This window comes from Macaca fascicularis, chromosome 8 (genome assembly GCF_037993035.2).
Source record: "Macaca fascicularis isolate 582-1 chromosome 8, T2T-MFA8v1.1".
NCBI classification, from domain to species: domain Eukaryota; kingdom Metazoa; phylum Chordata; class Mammalia; order Primates; family Cercopithecidae; genus Macaca; species Macaca fascicularis.
Window position 1 is genome coordinate 10,682,501 of NC_088382.1, and position 21,824 is coordinate 10,704,324.

General features: G+C 41.7%; 1 protein-coding gene across 34 annotated transcripts in view; it reads right to left on the reverse strand.

The window, feature by feature from the left end:
• Window positions 1-21,824, reverse strand: part of MSRA (methionine sulfoxide reductase A) — a 413,664-nt gene that overhangs the window by 250,991 nt on the left and 140,849 nt on the right. For 30 of the 34 annotated variants that reach the window (XR_012417021.1, XM_065518783.1, XM_065518790.2 and 27 more), the window contains one exon: window positions 17,764-17,832. The exons of the other annotated variants lie outside the window; for them this stretch is intronic. Coding sequence is in view for 29 of the 30 variants with exons in the window: in XM_065518783.1 (XP_065374855.1) it covers window positions 17,764-17,832 (69 nt within the window). In the remaining variant the exon portion in view is untranslated. The remainder of the gene's footprint in view (window positions 1-17,763; window positions 17,833-21,824) is intronic. 34 annotated transcript variants of the gene reach the window in all.

A 21,824-nucleotide genomic window follows, 5' to 3' on the forward strand; every position in this document is an offset into this window, starting at 1 on the left:
CTAGCACCTGCACCCTGCGTCCCTCCTCTTTGAGGCCCCGGAGTGTCACTCATCCAATGAGTACCCAGAAAACTAGGCTGGTGAGACATCTACACCAAATCGAGAGCTGTCACCATAAAGAGCATCAGCCCATCAACAGCTAAAGCCTACAGAAGTTTCCAGAAGTTTCCTTGAGACTTCCTCTTCAAGTCCCTCTCTATGACTTTTTGCTCCTCTAGTCAAACCTAAACTTTTAAAATTAGTTCTTACTCAACTCTGGGCACATTAAATAAATGAATACCAAGAATTTTTCCCACTTCTATCGACAACGTGAAGACTGTGATTCATCTAACAAGTATTTATATTCAGGGCTTATATCTGAGACTAGGCCCTGGTAATCCAAGACCAGTTCCTATCATCCAAAAGCACAGGCAGAGATGGGTAATCCATTCAATCTCTAATCATAACGCAAGGCGATAAACCTTATCCCATGAACAAAGACACAAAGAAGGGTTGAGGGGGAAGGACTGAGGAAAGTCACAGAGACTTCAAGGAAGAGTAGCATTTCAATTGAATACGTGGGAGGGTGTGAAGTGGTTAGAGTAAGGGATGAGACGACAAGGCCTCAACACAGGTTGAGTGAGAAGTTGTATGTATGTATGTATGTATTTACTTATTTTTGAGATGGAGTCTCACTCTGTCACCCAGGCTGGAGTGCGATGATGCGATCTCAGCTCACTGGAACCTCCGTCTCCGGGTTCAAGCAATTATCCTCCCTCAGCCTCCGGAGTAGCTGGGATTACAGGCATGCGCCACCATGCCCAGGTAATTTTTGTATTTTTAGTACTGACGGGGTTTTGCCATGTTGGCCAGGCTGGTCTCGAACTCCTGACCTCAGGTGATCCATCTGTCTCAGCCTCCCAAAGTACTGGGATGATAGGCGTGAGCCCACCTCACCTGGCCGTAGTAGTAGTATTCATTTTTAAAAGGCTAGCAGAGTAGATTGAAATTAGGTTCTACGGGACCTTAAATGTCAGACTAAGGAGTACAGGAATCTTTCTAGTGACCAAGATTTCCCCAGCAAAGGAATGACATGATCATAGCTGTACTATTAGGAGTGTCTCTCTCTGACGGAGAAGTAATCAAATCTCTTAGAAATGAGGTGGTGATGAATCCAGGGACTCTCAGTAGAGGGACTCTCAGCTCTGTTCGCTGGCCTCCATGCACAAGACTGGTCCAGCCCCCATCTCTAACCCATTAAAGAGTGTGCCCTCTCTGTCCTTGAGAAAAGGGGACCCAGATAATTTTTTCTGGTAATAGTTGAAGCTGTGGTTTAAATAGGAAAATCAAGGTCTTTTGTGAAAAAGGAGAATACAGTTGTTTGTTTGGGAAGGGTATGAAGAGGTATGTGGGGAGTAGCAAGACACTCCAACCTGGTTTCTTCAAATCTTGTCTCACACCCTCATGCCATTCTTCACACTGAGGCTGGAGCAATCATTCTAAAATGCAAAGATGATCCTATCATTTCCATAGTTCTTGATGCCCTTTGTAAAAAGTGTAATTTTCTTAATCCAGTTTATAGCTAAGTGGGTGAATGGTGACACCAGATAACCACAAGAAGAATTGGTTTGGTGGGAGAATGAAGCTACTATATGTTGAGGGCCTAGCTATGATGTGCCCATCACCACCCTATAAAACATATATATTCTATACCATTTAGACCTGCCTTGCCAAAGAGATATAATTATCTCCATTGAACAAATGATGATCCTAGGATGCAGACTGTAGTGATTTGCCATGGACCTAGAACTAGTGAGACGTAGAGCTGGGATTTGAACCCAGGTGTGAGTCCAAGCCTGTGTATTCCATCTCAACACACTGTCACCAAAACCCATTTGTTCTAAAAGGAATTGGAAGTGGGAAAATGAAACAGGGGTGGTCTTTGAGCAAGATGGGTCTTCACATTTTACATTAATCTTTCTCCCCACCCAAAACCTTTTGTACCATGGTCTTGATTTGACCCCTGCATTTAACCCTCTAGATTTGGTATTCATCTTAATTCCACCCCTACAATTTTTCATCAAATTTGTGGTCATTATTTCCTCAAATACATTTTCTGTCCCAGTACCTGTCTGGGCTTCTGGTGACACTCCAATTGCACATACATTACACCACCTGGCATTCTCTCACAATCACTGAGGATCTGTTCATTCTATAAAAAGAGTTTTTCTCTATGTGCTACAGTTTGGATAATTTCTATTGACCTGTCTTCAAATTCACTGACTGAAACCCAAATTTGGCTGATAACCAGTATCTGACATTCTATCCCAGTGGTCTGTGGAGGTAAAAGAGTTAAAAGATAGATGGAAATGCTGGTTTACTTCATTAATACCTTTTAGTCTTATTTCAAGCACTGATTTCATATTCTAAATCACATTACAATGTTCCTTTGACCTGTGCTCCATTCCAAGTGTACCAGAAGTACAATCTGAAGTGCTTCTCAACTTCAACTCTCATGAAATGACCCATTTTGTATGAGATCCAATGCACACTTTCAACATGATTCTGAGTGGTTTAATTCAAACCACTCTATCTAAAAATGCAAGTAATATTGACCTGTAAGTAAAGTGATAATAATACCTAAATACTCTCTGGGGACTTGTATCTGTGTTTTGCTAGTGTCACTTTTTATAAATTTACTTTTTAATTGACAAATACAATTTTATTTATAGTGTACAACGTGATGTCTTGATATATGTACACACTGTGGAATAAGTAAATTACGCTAAGTAACATACTTATCACCTCACACACTTATTGTTTTGTGGTGAGAACATTTAAAATCTACTCTCTTAGCAATTTTCAAGTGTACAATATATTATTATTAACTACCATCACCAAGATCTCCAGAACTTATTCTTCAAGTCTAACTGAAACTTTGTACCCTTCAACCAACATCTCTCCAGCCCCTGGTAACCATCATTCTACTCTCTGCTTTGATGAGTTTGACTTCTCCAAAAATTCCACATATAGGCGAGATCGTGCACTATTTGTTTTTCTATGCCTGGCTTCATTTAGCATAATCCTCCAGGTTAATCCATATTGTTGCAAACGACAGGATTTCCCTCTTTCTTAAGACTGGTATTCCATTGTGTATATGTACTGCAGGTTTTAATCCACGCACCCACGGATAGACATTGTATCTTGGCTGCTGTGAATACTGTCTCCATGAACATGAGAGTATGAATATCTCTTTGAGACAGTGATTTCACTGCCTTTAGATATGAAGAAGTAGAATTGTTGAATGATATAACAGTCCTGTTTTACATTTTTTTACAAATCTCTATACTGTTTTCCATAATGGCTGTACCAATGTAGAATCCTACCAACAGTGAGAGTCCTCACAACACTTGTCATCTTTTGAATTTTTGATAATAGCCAAGCTAATGTGTCATTTAAAAGGGCTATTTAACTTCTTAAAACAGAGGGAAAGAAAACCTTACAAAACTATGAAAATATGGCATTTGAGAAAGGTCTACAAGGCCTAAAGCTTTATTATTCTTCTTTTTTATTAAAAGCGGTTATGTTCAAGCCAAAAGTACTGAAGTAGGAGGCAACACCTTCCTAAGTGGTATTCCTGCTGCATCTCTCACCAATCTAAACATGCCATCTTCAACAGGGCAAAGTGACTTAAAAAAAAAAAAAAAAAAGTCACGTCACACCTCTGCCTTAAATCCTCTAGACTTCCTATAGCATGCAAAATAAATGTTAAAGTCCCCACAATTACCCACGAATTACCCATGAATTGCCCTTCATGGTCTCCTAGTCTCTGACCTCAGCTGCTCCGCCTCCTCCCTTGCTGATCACAGGCCAGCCACACAGGCCTCAGCCAGGCCACTCCTGCCTCAGGGCCTTTGCACTTGCCTTCCTTTTGTCTGGGACACTTTTTCCATAAATCTCTGCAAGACAACCTCTCTCACCTCCCTCGGGTCTTTTCCATTCATGCCTTCCCTGACTGCATTATTTTCAATTACAATCCCTCAACGATAGCCTGTCGTTTCCTATTCTCTTCCCCTGCTTTATTGTAATCAACAGCACTTATCCTAATCCGACATGCCATATGCTTTACATATTTACCTAATTTTCTGTCCCACCCTACTGGAGTATAAGCTCCTTAAGAGGAGAGAGATTTTTGTCTCCTGTTGCAATAAATAAACCATCTGATGAATATGTGAATAAATCATCTCAGTGCCAGACCATTAACTAGTTCTGCCATTAACTAGTAGCCTTACCCTGGGGAAGTCAATGTCTCTGAGCCTCAGTTTTCTCATCTCAGAGTTAAGTGTAAAGAACAAATATATATATACACACACACACATATATACACATATACATACACACACACACACACACTTTTTTTTAATAATATGGAGCTTAATATACACATGGGAAAGCTGGGTGGTGCTGGTAGAAGTGTTTAACAGCCTCTTCGTTGCGAGGTAGAGTAAACACGTCTTATATGGGAGAAAAAAGGGGACAAAAACTTCAATAGAGTTACCGAAACCTTCACGGCAATTGAAAAGCTATTTGTCGGGTGGATCACAAGGTCAGGAGATCGAGACCATCCTGGCTAAAACGGTGAAACCCCGTCTCTACTAAAAATACAAAAAATTAGCCGGGCGCGGTTGTGGGCGCCTGTAGTCCCAGCTACTCGGGAGGCTGAGGCAGGAGAATGGCGTCGGCCCGGGAGGCGGAGCTTGCAGTGAGCCGAGATCGCGCCACTGCACTCCAGCCTGGGCCACAGATCGAGACTCCGTCTTAAAAAAAAAAAAAAAAAAAAAAAGAAAAGCTATTTGTCATTCAGTTGGTGCAGATGCCTGGTCATTTCTTATGCGTCACTGCAGACCTATGTGCTAGGATTGGCAGCAGGATGAAAGCATGCACCAGCTATTCGCTCGGGAAGGCAGCTCTCATTTTCTGCCCATGGGAAAGTAGAGCCCCACACAGACTCCATGCCAGTGGGCTTTCCCCATTATGTGGCCACCCCACTGCATATCTGTACTGAAGAGCTCTCAACGTTAGGCCTGGTCAAAGACACACCTGCCAGGCACAAGTTATTCAGCCAAGAGCAAGGAACTGGGAAATGGTTCCCGGGCTCATCTGTCCTCAGGTAGCTGTGACTTCCTGCTCCTAGTGTCAACACATTCCTGAAATTCCCCAGATGACCCTCCCCAGTCCTCCCTTAATGTCCTTGTGAGATGAATCAAAACTCTTCCATGCTTCCCAATGTGAGTGTCACTGCCACCCTGACAAAGGTCATATGCTGAGGAAACAGAATGCTAGTGGAAGAAAGGGTAATAAGAATGTCACCAAGCACTGAATCCATATGAGGGTGCTGGAAGCAAGATGGACGCAGGCTCCCACTAGAAACAGCTCCATCCTGACCTGACAAGTGGCAGAATTATGGAAATCAGGAAACTGGAAAAGGGTCATCACATTAAAAGATGGTTGAGATTCAAAGGACTGTATAGGGGTTTTTAGGAGAGAACAGACATATGGCCAAAAAAATAAGATTTCTTTTCCTACAAAAACACAGCGCTGATTCACCCTGAGTAGGCTTGGTTCTTGAAGGCCACATCTGAGGATGTGTTCACTCAGCTTATGCTAAGCATATTTTTGAAAGATCGTTTTGAGTTTGTTCATGGTAATGTCTACCATGCCGTATCACTGATTATTTCCATATTATCATGAATGTTGGAATCTCAGCTGAAATCTGGAAGTATATAGGGTGGGACCTACATCAGAAGGACATCCATCTGCAGGCACCACTGCTGCTCCCAAGGTCAGTGCGCTCAGCAAGGAAATTTGGTCTTGGTCAACTATAATTCTTTGTCTAAGTCTGGAACACTGATGACCCAGGATGATGAAAAGTGTTTCTCCTAATAACACCTAGTGGTTATGAACACATAATAATACAATTATCATGGGCTTTTAAGACTCTGTACGTAAGAATTTAGGGAAAGTTCACAGGTTCTTGCATCATTGTTCACACTATTTGGGCCTAAGGTATGCCAAGCTAAATGTCTATTTCTCCATATGGTTCAACCATGTTGCTTTAACCGAATCCCACTTCCTAGGCTTTCAGTGGTAACATTCCCAGTTATTCCTGGAAAAATAGAACTGGCACTGTTTGATTTTGATTGCCTACCAGGAAAAAAAAAAAAAAAAATGTGTACATTGTACTGGACCTAACAAATTTCATTCATGGGAATTGTTTTATTTTTATTTACCTTATTCATACACATTGTTCCAAAAAAGAATTTGAGAACACTTACAAAAATATATACATGAGATATGTATAAGATTAAAAAAGGAGTGGGTCAGTAAATATCTCCCCTTCTTGAATCCCCAAACATTTGGCAGTGATAACCACGGACAGTTTTACCTACACCTTCTGTGAGAACTGGAAGTATGGAAAATCTACTCTGGAGAGTGTCTTCTGCTACCCTCAAACTCATTCACAATTATTAAGCAGAGGCGTGAAAAAGCGCTCCAGGTGCAATGGCCCAGCTGTTAATCTTCGCTGTGGGCAGCATCCCTGAGTGGGCTTTGTACTTTCTTGACTGCTTCTCCATTTCTATCATTTCAACATTTTGAAGGCATTCCACATCTAGAAGCAAGACCTCCTCCAACCCTCAGGCCCTCTCTGTAGTTGCTTTTCTAAACCTGAGCTACTGAGGATCAGGACTCAAACCTGCACTGCAGCACGTCCCCTGGTCACAAGATCTGGGGAGAGGACGACAGAGAAGATCGCTGCTCCGTGGGGAGAGCTTTGCCTGAGAACCTGCCTTCTGCCACCTGACAGTGTGCCTGCTTCTTGCTTTACTCAAATCTGTTGCGGCTATCTGTGTACTGTGGCTCTGTTTTCAAGTATTCACCCAACTGGTTACAAATTTCAATAATCTGGTTAAATGCCCAAGTGAAAATGGTCATTCCGTCAAATTAAGGAGGTTTCTATCCCTTGTTAAATGGCTTTTGACTTAAACCACTATCCACACATATGCTTTGACTGGGGAATATACACTTAAAGCCATGCTCAGATACACGGAGCAAAACAGTAGGTACGGAGAATCACCGCTTATCCTGCTTTCTTCAGCAAACTGGACCTCACAGCAACCAAAGAGTGGATAAACAGAAGTCTCTATTTATAGAAATACTTCAGCTCACAAATTTAAAAAATGCTAGAATTAGAATATTTGCAGTTTCCAAGCAAATAATGGATTGAGACAATGATCAGTAAGGGGCTGCTAACTTCACCAAAAGAAAAGGAACCAGGGCCGGGCACAGTAGCTCACACCTGTAATCCCAGCACTTTGGGAGGCCAAGATGGTGGATCACCTGAGGTCAGGAGTTAGACACCAGCCTGGCCAACATGGTGAAACCCCATCTCTACTAAAAAACAAAAACTGGCTGGGTGTGGTGGTGGACGCCTATAATCCCAGCTACTCAGGAGGCTGAGGAGAAGAATTGCTTGAACCTGGGAGGCAGAGGTTGCAGTGAGCTGCTGCGCCACTACACTCCAGCCTGGGCAACAGAGTGAGATTCTGTCTCTGAATGAAAGAAAAGAAAAGAAAACAAGACAAGACAAGAGAGAGGAGAGAGGAGAGAAGAGGAGAAGAGGAGAAGAAAAGAAAAGGAAAGGAACCAGGTATAAAATGCCTCCTGAATGAAACACACCACCACTTACAGATGCTGATCAGGCCTCTAACTCTCGGTTTGTAGAAAATACAAGAGGACAAATGAACATGATCATTTGGTCAAGACTGAAGGAAATAGGACAGGCTGAATTATTTAATTTCTTAAACAAATAAATAGCAAGGGAAAGAGAGAGAGAGAGAAAGAGGAGTGAACTTACAGATGAAAAGAAACTATATCAACCAATTGCAATGTATAGGCTATCTGGCTCATGATTCAGAGAAACAGTTTTAAAAAACATTTATGAGACAACAGGGGAAATGGACTCACTGGAGATCTGATGATATTTAAAAAGTATATTTTAGGTATTAAAAATCCATCTTATCTTTTAGAGATATATACCAAAATATTCATGGATGAGTTGATAGGGTAGCTGAGATCTGCTTTAAATATGCTAGGATAGAGAAGGGGGAGGGAGTGGGGATGTAGACAAGGCATATTTAGCCATAACTGAGACCTGTGGAAGCTGAGCGAGCAAGGCTTCATTATACTAAGCTATTTTTGTTTGAAATCTTTCACAATTGCAAAGTAAAAAACAAATATCTTTTAAAACTCAACTGAGAGAAATGATACTGACAGAAAATCTCCTAAAAGATAGCTGGTCCATTGCTTGTTTTAGATGTAATACAACTAACTTCTGGGTTAAACCAGAGCCACCAGACAAACATGCTAGCAACTGCAGGGAGGCAAGGGTCAAATTGTCCCTTGTTGGGAGAGGGTCACAAAGGGAAGAGCAGTGTGACAAATAGCCACGAGACTCACGCACTGCTCACTCCAAGGGTGCCATCAGCAGCGCTGCTGAATGCCTTGCAGTACAGTGTCCTCCTAAATGCCTTGCAGTACAGTGTCCTCCTAAGTACTCTTGAAAGAAATTTCTTTCTGGTTCCAGAATCCAAAATATGTGTGATTCCCCCAAGCATGTACATTTTTAGAATCAGTAAGTAAAACTGAAATCCATCACTGTTTCACACCCATTAGGATGGCCATAATTTTAAAAAATAAATAAATAACAAGGGTTGGCAAGGATGCAGAGAAATTGGAACCCTTGTGGTTCGCTGGTGGCAATGTAAAAGTATAGCCGTTGTGGAAAATGATATGGCAGCTCCTCAAAAAATTAAACATGGAATTACCATATGCTCCAGCAATTCCATCTCTGGGTATACACCCAAAAGAATGGAAAGCAGGGACTTGAAGAGAGATTTGTACACTCAGGTTCATCGCAGCCTTATCCACAACAGCCAAAAGGTGGAAGCAACTCAAGTACTGATTGACAGGTGAATGGATAAACCAAATGTGGTCTATAGATACAATGAGATAAGAAGGACATTTTCATACACAGTGAAACATGGATGAACTTTGAAGACATTATACTAAGTAGAATAAGCCATTCATAAAAGGGTAATTACTATATGATTCTATCTATAGGAGGTCCCTAGAGTAGTCAAATTTAGAGAGACAGGAAGCAGAATAGGGGTTACCAGGGGCTGGGGGAAGGAGGACTAGACAGAGCTTAGTGGCTATGGAGTTTCCCTTTGGGAAGATAAAATAATTCTGGAGCTAGATGGTGGTGATGGCTATACAACAATGTGAAGGTACTTAACACCACTGAACCATATGCTTAAAAAATGGTTACAATGATAAATTTTATATTATGTATATGTTACCACAATTTTTTAAAAATGAAGTCCATCATGCAACCAACTGATTTTTCTTCATGTTGTTGCTAGGAAACATAGAGCCAAATTTATGATCAAGTTTTATAAATTATGTAAGATTACGACATGCATTCTTTGCGTATTTCATTTCACTTACTTTTCCTTTGGCCTAATATTTACCTAATTCTAATGCATGTGAGCTGGCTCTGTCTTGCATATATTTTAATTTTCCTTTAATCCATTTTATAACAAGGCCCAAGATAAATGGCTGGGGAGAGTGAGAACAAGAAAAAGAATATTATGTTTTATATTATCTGCATTTGATCCTTGATTGCTCTGTATTTTTCTTAAAAATGCTAGTTGGGTTAAACTGAATAATGAGTAACTTTTTTAGTTTTAGTTGTTCTCTATACCTATGTTTCTCTTCTTAAAAAATTTAATTAACAGAGAAGCAATAGAAAATATTTGTTTCTCCTGCACATCCTGTTGAATGTATTTTCTCTGTAGAAATTTAAGAAATGTCCACCACATTTGTAAAATAAATCTCTCTCTCGTCAAAACTTAAAGGTAAAAAGGTCAGTCAAGTGGGTGGTCGCTGTACACTACTGCAAAGAGTGAAAAAATTAGCCACATCTGATCAGCTCTACAGTTGAGGCCAAAAGAGAAATACAGTATTTTCTGAGAGCTCTGTATTGACACAGAAGCAAACAACCAGTCTCACTTGGACAAGTGGTGAGAGTGAGGCTGACAGAGAGTTTAATAATATGGGCTTCTCAGTATCCAGCCAATATTAGGTGAGTTATCAACTAATGCTGTCTGTTATCCTTCAAAATCCCCGAGTTACGGGACTCATTTGGTGTTATGAAGGAGAGGTGATGGATCCCACAGAGCCTAGTGATGTTGGCGTCACTCTCCCAGGGACCTGATCACAGCTTATCCAGAGTGAGGAGAGCAGGTGGTACGCCAGGGAGCACCTGTCCGTCTGGTCTGTCATCCCTATGCCAAGGGCTTGATGCATCATTTCCTGACACTCTGACAACAGTCCTAGGAGGCAAACAGCTTTCTCGTCATGTTACAGATGAGAGATGGGGCTTAAGAAGGTGGGAAAAACTTATCTAGAGTCAACAGGATTATAGGACTCCAGTGACCTCTGGGAATTCTGAATTCTTTACAGACTCCTCCATAACCTTTTTGTGGGAGGACGGCTTCACTTTCTGGTTCTTACTTACAACCCAAATGGGTGAAGTTGATGGATAAGTGATCTCTATACCAGTGAAGTGTTATTATATGAAACATTATCTAATCTACTCCCCTCTACAATGAATTGTGCGCCATCCTCCAACCTATAGTGCACGTTCCACGCTCTAAACATCCAAACCCACCCTCCTCTGTGATTCCATAACTTGTTCTTTTCTGGACCAGCCCAGGTCAACGTGGCTGCACCATAACAGCCCATGCTTTCCAAACCAAAAGAGATTTTCAACACAGGTTTTCAAAGGTCTCTTTCTCCTTCTCTATATTATCTGACTTCTCTACACTCAAGAAGAAAATAAAAGTTGAAATCATGCACAGGATATATAAAATAAAATGCATCTTAAACCATGTCTCCAATGACCATTGCCCCCTCAAGGTGCTTGAAATTACCCAGGGAGGAAGGCCTATTTTTATCTCCCCAAGTGCTCTACCATTTAAGAACTTTGCATCAGCTAGCAGCCTGCAGTTCTGACCATCTTGTGAATTTAGATTGTTTGGCTAATTATAAACACATTACAATGTCATTCGTTCTGGCCTTTTTCCTGGAATGAGTGGTTGCCCCTCCAGAGCTCACAGAACGGGCTTCAGTAGTTTTCAGTCAAGATTCAGGGAGAAATACACCACACCGGGACTCGGTTATTTACCAACATCATGCTGGATATGTGCCAGTGAGACACCAAGACACTTCCCTTTGAAGTCTGACATATTGCCGGCTGCTTCCAATGATGTTTTCTTGGCTGGCAGACAAATAACCAGGGCTGATTCAAAACTCACCTCCCACTCACGCCAGGGGGGAAACAATTTCTTGTGATTGGCTCATCTTACATGGATCTCACTCTCCTTGGAGGGGCCGAAGGTGAGTACCCCAGAGAGGTGCACGTCTCTGGGCTGCTGTCAGCCGCGGGCCCCTGCTCTGGGACCAGTCCATCCACACAGCTGTTCAAGAAAAGGTCCCGTGAGCACTCGGCACCTTAGGCTGTCAACAGAGATGTGCCATGTGACAAACAGCACATTTTCCTAAGGCCTCGGCTTGGCTTTTGCTCCCCCCACTTGTTTGAAAAATCTTCAGAGAATCTGACCCAAAAAACATGTTTTCAGTGGTTTGTGGTCAGAGAGACATTGCCATCAGGTTACTGGGAGCCTAAAAATTCATGACAATCCAAAGAATTTGCAGAGGTACTTCTGCTGTTGCTGCTTGGTATCAATTTCTTAACATTAAGGTTTCTCACTGCAGAATTTTACCTTTCACCAAATAGCCTGGACACGAGTTCCTAAATGGTACAGGTTCATATCTTCAGATCCAGCAATCCCACTGCTGGGTATGTACCCAAAAGAGAGGAAATCAGTGTATCGAAGATACCTCTCCACTCCCAGGTTTGCTGCAGCAGTTGTTCACAATAGCCAAGATTTGGAAGCAACCTAAGTGTCTATCAACAGAAGAATGGTAAAGAAAATGTGGTACCTGGGGAGGCTGATGCAGGTGGATCATGAGGTCAGGAGATCAAGACCATCCTGGCTAACATGGTGAAACCCCGTCTCTACTAAAAAGACAAAAAAATTAGCCAGGCGTGGTGGCGCGCGCCTGTCATCCCAGTTACTTGGGAGGCTGAGGCAGGAGAATCGTTTGAACTCGGGAGGCAGAGGTTGCAGTGAGCCGAGATCACACCACTGCACTCCGGCCTGGGTGAGAGCGAGACTCCGTCTCAAAAACAAAAAAAAAGAAAGAAAATGTGGTACACAATGGAGTACTCCTCAGCCATAAAACAGAATGAGATCCTATCACCTGCAACAACATTGTTAAGTGAAATAAGCCTGGCACAAAAAGACAAACATCATGTGTTCTCACTTATTTGTGGGATCTAAAAATCAAAACAATTAAACTCATGGAGATGAGAGTAGAATGATGGTTACCAAAGGCTGGGAAGGGTAGGTAGTAGGGGTACACAAGAAGATGGGGATGGTTAATGGATGCAAAACATAATAGTGAGAAAGAATGAATGAGACCTAGCATTTGATAGCACAACAGGGTAACTATAGTAAGAACTGTATATTTAAAAATAACTAAAAGAGTATAATTGGATTGTCTAACACAAAGGATAAATGCTTGAGGGGATGGACACCCCATTTCCATGATGTGATTACTACACATTTCATGCCTGTCTCAAAACATCTCACACGCCCCGTAAATATATACACCTACTGTGCACCCACAAACATTTTCAATTAAAAAAATAAATAATGATGAGTTCAAAGAATTTTGAGTTAGCAGAATTTTTTTTTTAATGTTTCAATGTTCCAAAACAAAGTCAATTCTCAGTAATTGAGAAGAAAGGGTCTTAAAGGCTACATAGCCACTTCCGAACCGGTTAAGGATGACCACTCTAGCATCTGAATATCTCAAGTAATGAAGAAATAATTACCCTACATCCCTGGAAAGTATTAGTTACAATATTAAAACTGCAACTGTAAAATCAGATCCACTCCCTTACCCTTATTGAATTATCATAAACTAGGTTTTATGAATATGAACTAACTTTCAAACTGAAATTATTCAGAAAGAATACAACAATATTTATTGAATATAATCTCCAAAGTTAGCATAACTACTAGTGGGGATGTGACATTATATACAATCCAATCTATGTCATTGAAATTTTTTCATTTGTTCACTTTATTTTGTCTATCCAAGTTCATTATTTTTCCATTTCTACTTAACTCGGTGTATATTTACTATTCTTGGTTCAATATTTTATAATATACGACCTCATAACAGGGACACATTATATCCTAGCTACCTAATATCCTCCAGGTTTATCCCTCATTATTTCAATATAATTGTTCATAGCACCGTTTTCACTCTCAAATGTATCCTAGTTTGGATGACAAATTTATGTTCAAAGATAGTAAAGTTTACTTTTTTTTTTCCAGACAGAGCCTCGCTCTGTTACCCAGGCTGGAGTGCAGTGGCACGATCTCGGCTCACTGCAACCTCCGCCTCCTGGGTTCAAGTAATTCTCCTGCCTCAGCCTCCCAAGTAGCTATGATTAGAGGTGCATGCCACCACGCCCAGCTAATTTTTTGTATGAGGTATTTTTTAATTGTACCAAAAATCTTCACAAATTAAGCTTGGAATCCCCTGCCCTGCATTTTCCAGTCTTTTCAATTAGTAAGCTTTGATTTTCTTGTGAAATTACATCTTCTTGACTGTGGAGTATTTTTAAGGCAATGAGTAGCTGGTCTGTGCTGAGAACAAACACCTCCACAGAGGCTGGAACCAGGCCCTCCACGTGGACAGAGTGGCCCGTGGTCAACGGACTGTCATTTTCATTAACATATTGACAGCCAGAGAAAACCTTTCTAAGACAGGCCCAGCAGGGTGGCAAAAGATATTCTCATATCTGAGGAAGCCTCTGCCATGTTTCTTTAATCTGAGTGCCTCAGTTTATCTGCCTATAAAGAAGCACAATGATGCCCACTACACAGGGCGGGCGCTCTAAACATCAAAGGGGTGAGAGCCAAAGGGCACTCACAGCCACCAGGAACAAAGACAGGAAGTAATTGCAAAATGTGTGGCTCCACTTCCAGCTTGCAAGCAGAGGGCTCCCACTGACTTGAAAGAGAGCATCACACACAGGCAGGAGAAGCCCCCAGGAGGACCAAGCCTATTACCTTTGTTCTCATTGTCTGAAAGGGCAGAGGAGAGGGAGAGCCACAGAGGAAGCTAAGAATGGTGGGGGCAGAAAAACAAGACCAGAAGAAAAACTAACTGTTGGGCTACAAAAGAAAATCTGTGAAGACTGTAGGCCAGGGACAGTTTCTAAGGAATCATCTATCTATTCTCTGATCCCTTGATATGACCCATTCATGCATTTCTCACATTGGAATGCCTTTATCCCACACTCTATCTGTCCTTCCTGACATTTCACATTCTAATCTAAAAGCTTCATGGCAGTTCAATAGTCATTTGTAGAACGGATTAAATTTCAAAGTTCTTATGTTGGTAGCATTCTAAAGGTAAGGTATATTCAAATGATTAACCAATAGATAATGACGTTGTGGCCAGGTGCAATGGCTCATGCCTGTAATCCCAGCACTTTGGGAGGCTGAAGCGGGAGGATGTCTTGAGGTCAGGAGTTCAAGACCAGCCTGGCCAACATGGAAAAAACCCCATCTCTACTAAAAATACAAAAAAAAAAAATAGGTGGGTGTCGTGATGCATGCCTGTAATCCCAGCTACTTGGGAGGCTGAGGCCAGAGAATCACTTGAACTCAGAAAGTGGAGGCTGCAGTGAGCTGAGATTGTGCCAGTGCACTCCAGCCTGGGCAACAGAGTGAGACACATCTCAAAAAAAAAAAAATGATATTGTAATTGATGATACTATTTTATCACAAAATATGAAGACCTCCAAGGCTGAAGAATGGGTTTGAACAAGTACAAGTGCCATCACTGTTTTGGCGAACTCACAGTCAAGGGAATGTAAGACATCCTCTTGTGCATGAATACATGCTACTACAGTCAAATGGAAAAGCATGATAGTAGTAGTAGATGTTGCTCCAACCAGTATTCTCTCAGCAAAGGCTACTTCTCAAGACTCCTTCAGGGCACTCTGAGAAGGCATGCAAGTATACAAATTGATGTGCTAAATGGGCTTGGCTGCAAATCATGCTTTTGTGCATGGATCCAGCTGAAAGTTGTCTCTGAATCTATCAGGCCTTCCCAGGGTTCCTTGAACCAGTGCAGAGAGAGTCAGGGAACATCATGACAAGAACATGGATTCAGGGTCAATTAGACTTGGGCTCAAACTCTAGTTCCAACAACCACCTCCGTGGCCAAGTGGCTCTGGATAAGTCACATGGCCTCGCTAGGAAGAGGAGTATGAGTCCATCAGCTTTGCAAGGGGCTGGCAGGATGAAATGTCCAATGTATTCCCAAGAGTCAAGCATTGTGCTGAGCTGACCTTTCCATTGCAGTGATAAACCACTCAAATCCTCTACTCCACCCTAGGCCAGGGAACAAGCAATAGAAAGTGAGAATCATTCTGAAGACATTAATATGAAATGCTTGCATATACTTAACCAAAATAGGGCCTTAATTTAAGCATCTGGAAGAGCTAAACTGCACTTCTAAAGTAAGAATTCTTAGATGTCAAACGTATTCTATTTTATGATGTGTATAATTCTGCCTCTTCTATGTTGTTAACTTGTAGAAATTGTGCACATGATTCATCTCTTCTAAAACCACACATGCTGGCCATGCACAGTGGGCCTCCCAGGGGCTGCCTCCTGCTCCAAGAGCCTTCAGTCCTGAATACATAAGAGGTAAAGGCCAAGGGCTTAGAGTTGCAGAGGCCTTAGAGCTCACCCGTCAGCCTCCTCACCGAAAATGGAGGCTTAGAGAGGGGAAGTTGCTTGCTGAAAGTCAAACAATGAAGGCCTTAGGTAAGAATGTTGAGTAAGCTGCTATAAACCAAACCTGTCCACCCCAAACCCCTGCTGCAAACAAACAAACAAAAAAAAGGCTTGCCACAGAACCTTATTCCCTGTATTTCCAATTCTGTAGTCAAACAATGTCATCAGCCCATCTGGTACTGAGTCTGCCCTTCAAGAAAGAAGTTTTACTTCAATATCACAACAGAGGGAAACCCACTAATAATGGGTTAGTGTCATTTACTATTTCCCAATATGACATAAGACCTAGTTTCTCATATGCCTGGGGTTGGCAAATCTGGGAGACTGGAAAATAAATAAATAAATCATCAAAAGAACCCTCTGAACATTGATACATGTGACATTTGCTGTCCCATGATAACAGACACCATGCTGGGACAGGAAAGTTAGCAAATCAAACATTTTAGCACATGTTTTAGAGAGTCCACTAGGCCTTCTACAAAATCAACTTCTCCATTTAAATTTCTGAGCACAATGATCTCTAATCATATTTTAAAAGGTGATAGCCTACACAGAGCATGATTTACCAACACTGAGGTGGAACTGTGTCCCTGTTTATAACTCTCCAGCTGCTAATCCTCACTGATGCCTAATTCTGGTTCCATCTCTGGGAATAAGGGAACAATCTATTTTGAATGTGCTTATTTACAGACCAGGTTGTACTGAGGCTAATTTCCAGTTCAAACGCACTTCAGGGCTTCAAAGCGGTTTTGTACCCTCAAAGGAGACTACCATCAAGACCAGAGTAGGACAGAAGCCTACAGGAGGCGTGAAATCAGGGGACCTCACGTTTTTAGGATGAGAGACATCACAGAACCTGTCTAAAGGTAGAGGGGAAGGAACCAGGGGAGGCAGATGAATGTCCAGTTGAAATTCCAGAGGACAGAGGTTGTCATTTTCAGTGGGTAACACAGGGATGAACCCCAGAGCATTGCTAGAGAGAAGGGGAGGGGAGGTGGGAGGGGGGCCCAAAGGAAGGAGAGGTAAGGAAGGAAAGGAATGGAGAAAAGAAGGCAGGCAAAGAAAGGGCCATGTGCAGAGATATTCTGAAGGAAGTTTAGATGACATGAGGCATGGAGGGAAGGAAACGCGGATTAAAAAGGACCTCTTCACCAAACAGTTTGGAATTTTAACAGAGAAGTTCCGCTCAAACACATAATTATACATTGTAAGTATACCACTCAGTGATTGGACTTTGCTGAAAACATTTTTAATTAATGTTTTCTCTTAAGGAGCGTGCTTAATTCATGATGGAGAAGAAAGAGATCATTCCATTAGACTGATTTTTGTGGAATAACAAGTCAAAACTACTTAAATCCCAGTCTTTAACAAAGTGAGAGATATCCATGTGGGGAAAAAAGAAATCCCTGCTAGCAAAGAAAAACTCAAACCCTAAATTAGCAGGTTAATTCACAGTGTGGACATAAGAAATAGCATACTCAGTTTGATATTTGGTTGTCAACGTGAGAAAATAAAGCACACTAAATTCTATAGAATAAGCTTTTCCAACCCCAGAAATTACTAGGAACTCAATAGTTTTCTTGGCTGTAACAACTTGTAAATATCTAGAAGAGCCCAGATTTTGAAGCCCTGAGGACACTTGCTAAAACTAAGAAATTTGGCACTAGTCTTTGCACACAATTTGGGTTTTCTTTCAGAGTTGATATCTTACCAAATACAGCCATCTGTGTTCCCTCTGGGAAAGGTTCGACTGTTCTGTTGCCATTGACATGATGTTTGGCTAGAAAAAAAAAAAAAAGAAAGAAAGAAATGCAAGTTTAAGTGTAAAGTTCTAACACATACTAACACATGTCATTAAATGTGTCAATGAGCCTATTTCTCCTTTGAGTTAAAAATGCACCCCAGCTTACCCTCTGAAGAGAGCTTCAATCGTTTTGTTTTTAATCTCTGTTGCAGAAGGGCCTAGAGATCATCTAGTTCAGGTATGTCATTTTATAAACGAGCAGGCTGAGGTCTGAGCTTGTGCAGAGCTGGACAATGGGTGGCTACAGACCCAGCCCAGCCTGAAGGCTCCTGATATCCGGCCAGAGTCCCTCTTGTGCCAGGCCATTTCTAGAAAACAAGGAAAGCTCCAACTTCCAGGCTGAACTGGGGGTGGGTCCCCCTGAAGACTCCTAACAATCAGAACACTGATGCACTCGGTATTTAAAGTGAGAAGTAAAAAGGGCAAGGTACCATTGGAACCAATTTTTCGAGAAACACAATAGCAGAACATGTCATTTCACTATAACACAAGCACTGTTCACCCAGGCCAAAGATACAAGCCTTCTTAAGGGCCAGAGAGATATTCCAGTGCCTCCAACTGCTCCTTATCCCCCCAGGTCCTTCTAACCAGTCACCCTTCCCACCCTAGTAGACATCAAGGACTCAGAAGTAATAAGTGACCAGGTTATTGTTTTCCAGCATTAACTTGATCTTACAATCCCCCAAACTGTGATCAATAGAGAATATGAGTATTCCCCATCTATGAGCATTTTTTTAATGATATCCTCAGCAAGTTTTGAATATGAGCACTTATGTGGAAAACACAAAAGACAAGGATAGCTAAGACGCTTCACACTGCATCATGGGCACAGACGCTTTGATGTAATGGGTCACACTGGATTGGCTGGGCTCAGGCAAAGGGCTCAGCACTGAAGCCAGGCTTGGAGGGGTCTAGGGAAGGATGACACGGTTCCTGCCCTCAAGGAGAGTACAGTTATCTTCAAGAAATAACAATTGCAAAAACAAACATTAAAGAAGGCATATAATTATGTGCTAAGTCCTGCCATGTGGACGGAGAGTTCTGCAGGAGTGCAGGAGATTGTAGCAGGAGAGCTGCTGGGTGGGAAGTCAGACGTGCTGCCTGAAGGCACTGCCACTCCTGGAGTCCAAAGGAGAAGTCAGGTTTGCAAAGGCGAGGGTGAGGGAGCAACTTGAGTGAGGGGCAGGAGTCATCTTCCTGGGCCAGAGAATAATCTGTCTTGGTGGAGTGGAGGTGCTATTTTGAGAAGCAATGGCAAGTAAATCTCTTAGACTGAGACCAGGTCATGGAAGATCTTGAGCACCCATCCAAACCCATGGGAACCACAGGCAGCCTCTGCAGTACTGATGCACATCTTTTAGAGCCTGAGGCTTTCAGGGTTCACTAGTTCAGGTAGCCCTTAGGGATTCCATCAGTTCCCTTCTGGGGCTTCCAGTAGTTCTGAAGTTATTGTGGCATTCCTACAAGCAGAAAGCCTGGGAAAAGGTAGGAGCTAGCCCAGGGTTCTGAGGGCACGGTGGTGAGCTCAGTGGCCTGAGAGAGGTTTGTAGCCACTAACTGGCATGATTAGCAGATGTGTGATGGAAGGTCCTAGATGTGTGACAGAAGGACCTTGTCAAGCATTCACTGATCTGGTTAGAACCACTGGTTACTGAATTCAAATAAACATGCTGAGCTTCCATGTGGAGATCAAAGATCTGCCCTTTGGTTCTTGCCTCACAGCCCTGTCAGTGGTTTGGAAAACATTTGCCTTGACCCATATCACAAGTCAGAAATCTATTCAAACTCTTTAAACCCATGAATCCCACTTGTAAGAATTTATCTTAAGAAAAAAATGCAAGAGGAAAAAAGGCGATATACATAACATTTATGAAAGTATTACCTGTATTAATAAAATCTTAAAATCAACTAAATATCCAAAAGTAGAGAAATTGCTTAGAAAATTGTCATTTATGATTTATCAAATGAATGGAATATTACCCAACATATTTTAAATGCAGCCTTGAGAGAAATATAGAAATGTGGGAAAATATTTGGGATAATGGTAAGGAAACACAACCCTATTATGTCTTCTACGTAGATTATAATGACAACTAATTAAAATACGAATATTTATGGGAAACAAATGGCAGGAGAACATAAAAATGAAAATAGAAAGACTATGCAAGACATTTATTTTTATTAATTTCCTTTGTCATTGTTAGATTCTTTTCTTATTGTCTAGGGTGAAAATGTTTGAATTCAAAAAATCAAAATTATAGATTTTTCTATTTTTTCCACAGCAGTTGGTTTCCCAGGACAATCCATTGAAGTCTGTCAATGGCTCAGCTGAAACCCACATGTTCCCAATCCAAAGTGCACCCTATCTGACATCTCCTCTGAACACCGCAACACCACACAGATGTCCTCCCACCCTAAAACGGCTTCTCTGCCAGCATCCCCCACCTTTGGGAACAGGCCTGCCATGCTCCTGCTTTTTAGCTGTCCTTATCCCTTCTCTTCCCTTCACTCCCCACATCCAATCTGCCACCATAGCTAGCGACTGTCCCCTCCCAGATACCTGCAGCATCCCCCTCACTTCTTTTTTCACTACCCAAGCCTCCTTATCCCCAAGTATCATGACTCCTTTTCCTGGACTCCAACATCTGCCTTCTAACTCTTCTATATCCCATGTCCAATTCATTTTTCCCAGTGTAGCCACAATTATCTTTCCAAAGGGAAAAACATCTAATCATGTGACACAAACTCCACGACCCCTCCTCCCCTTCCAAGGCACCCCACGACTCTGAGGCCAGAGTCAAAGCTTTTCGGCACAGCCTGAAAGCACCTGCTCAGTCAGAACACCAGCATCCCTCATCCATCCACCACAGCCACCCTGGTCTCTTGGGACCAAGGGCCTTTGCTCTGCAGCACTCACCCAAGTAGCACTCTGTGCTTATGCTATTGTTTGGACAGGGACTGCATCTATCAGTAGACTGCAAGCTCAGGGAGGGCAGCGGTCGTAGCTCTTTGACTCCCCATTTCCATAATCCTCTCTCAGTGTATGGACACAGAACAGGCATTTGATGAGTAATTTTTAAATTAGCGAATGAGGTAAATGGTACTAAAAAATCTCTTTAGCCATTATGAAAGATACTTTACTTGGTAAGTTAAAAATATAGATACACAGTCATGTCTCACTTAACAACAGGGATACAGTCAGGGAAATCTATGTGTTGTTAGGTCATTTTGTCATTGTGCAACACAGAGTGCACTTACACAAACCTAGATGGTAGAGCCAACTACACACCTAGACTATGGCTATGTGGTATAGTCTACTACCCCTAGGCCATGACCTGTACAACATGTGACTATACTGAATACTGTAGTCAACTGTAATACAATGGTAAGTATTTGTGATCTAGATATCTATAAGCACAGAAAAGGTACAGTAAAAACACAGTATAAAAGATTTTAAAAAAAGATACACCTGTCTAGTGTATTTATGACAAATGGAACTTGCAGGACTGGAAGCTGCTCTGGGTAAGCCAATGAATGGTGAGTGGGTGTGAAGGCCCAGGCCATTACTGAACACTACCATGGACTTTATAAATATCACGCACTTAGGCTACATTCAATTTTTTTTAAAATTTTCTTTCTTCAATACTAAATTAACCTCAGCTACTGTAACTTTTTACTTTATAAACTTTTAAACTATTTTTTACTTTTCGACTCTTATAATAACACAGCTTAAAACACAAGCACATTGTGCAAGTATACGAAAATATTTTTATATCTTTATAAGCTCTTCCTATTTTTAAAATTTTCATATTTTACTTTTTAAAATTTTCTGTTGAAAACGAAGACACAAATGCACACACTCGCCTAAGCCTGATCAGAATCATTAATATCACTGTCTTCCACCCTCCACATCCTGTCCCACTGGAAGGTCTTCAGGGGCAATAACACACTTGGAGCTGTCATCTCCT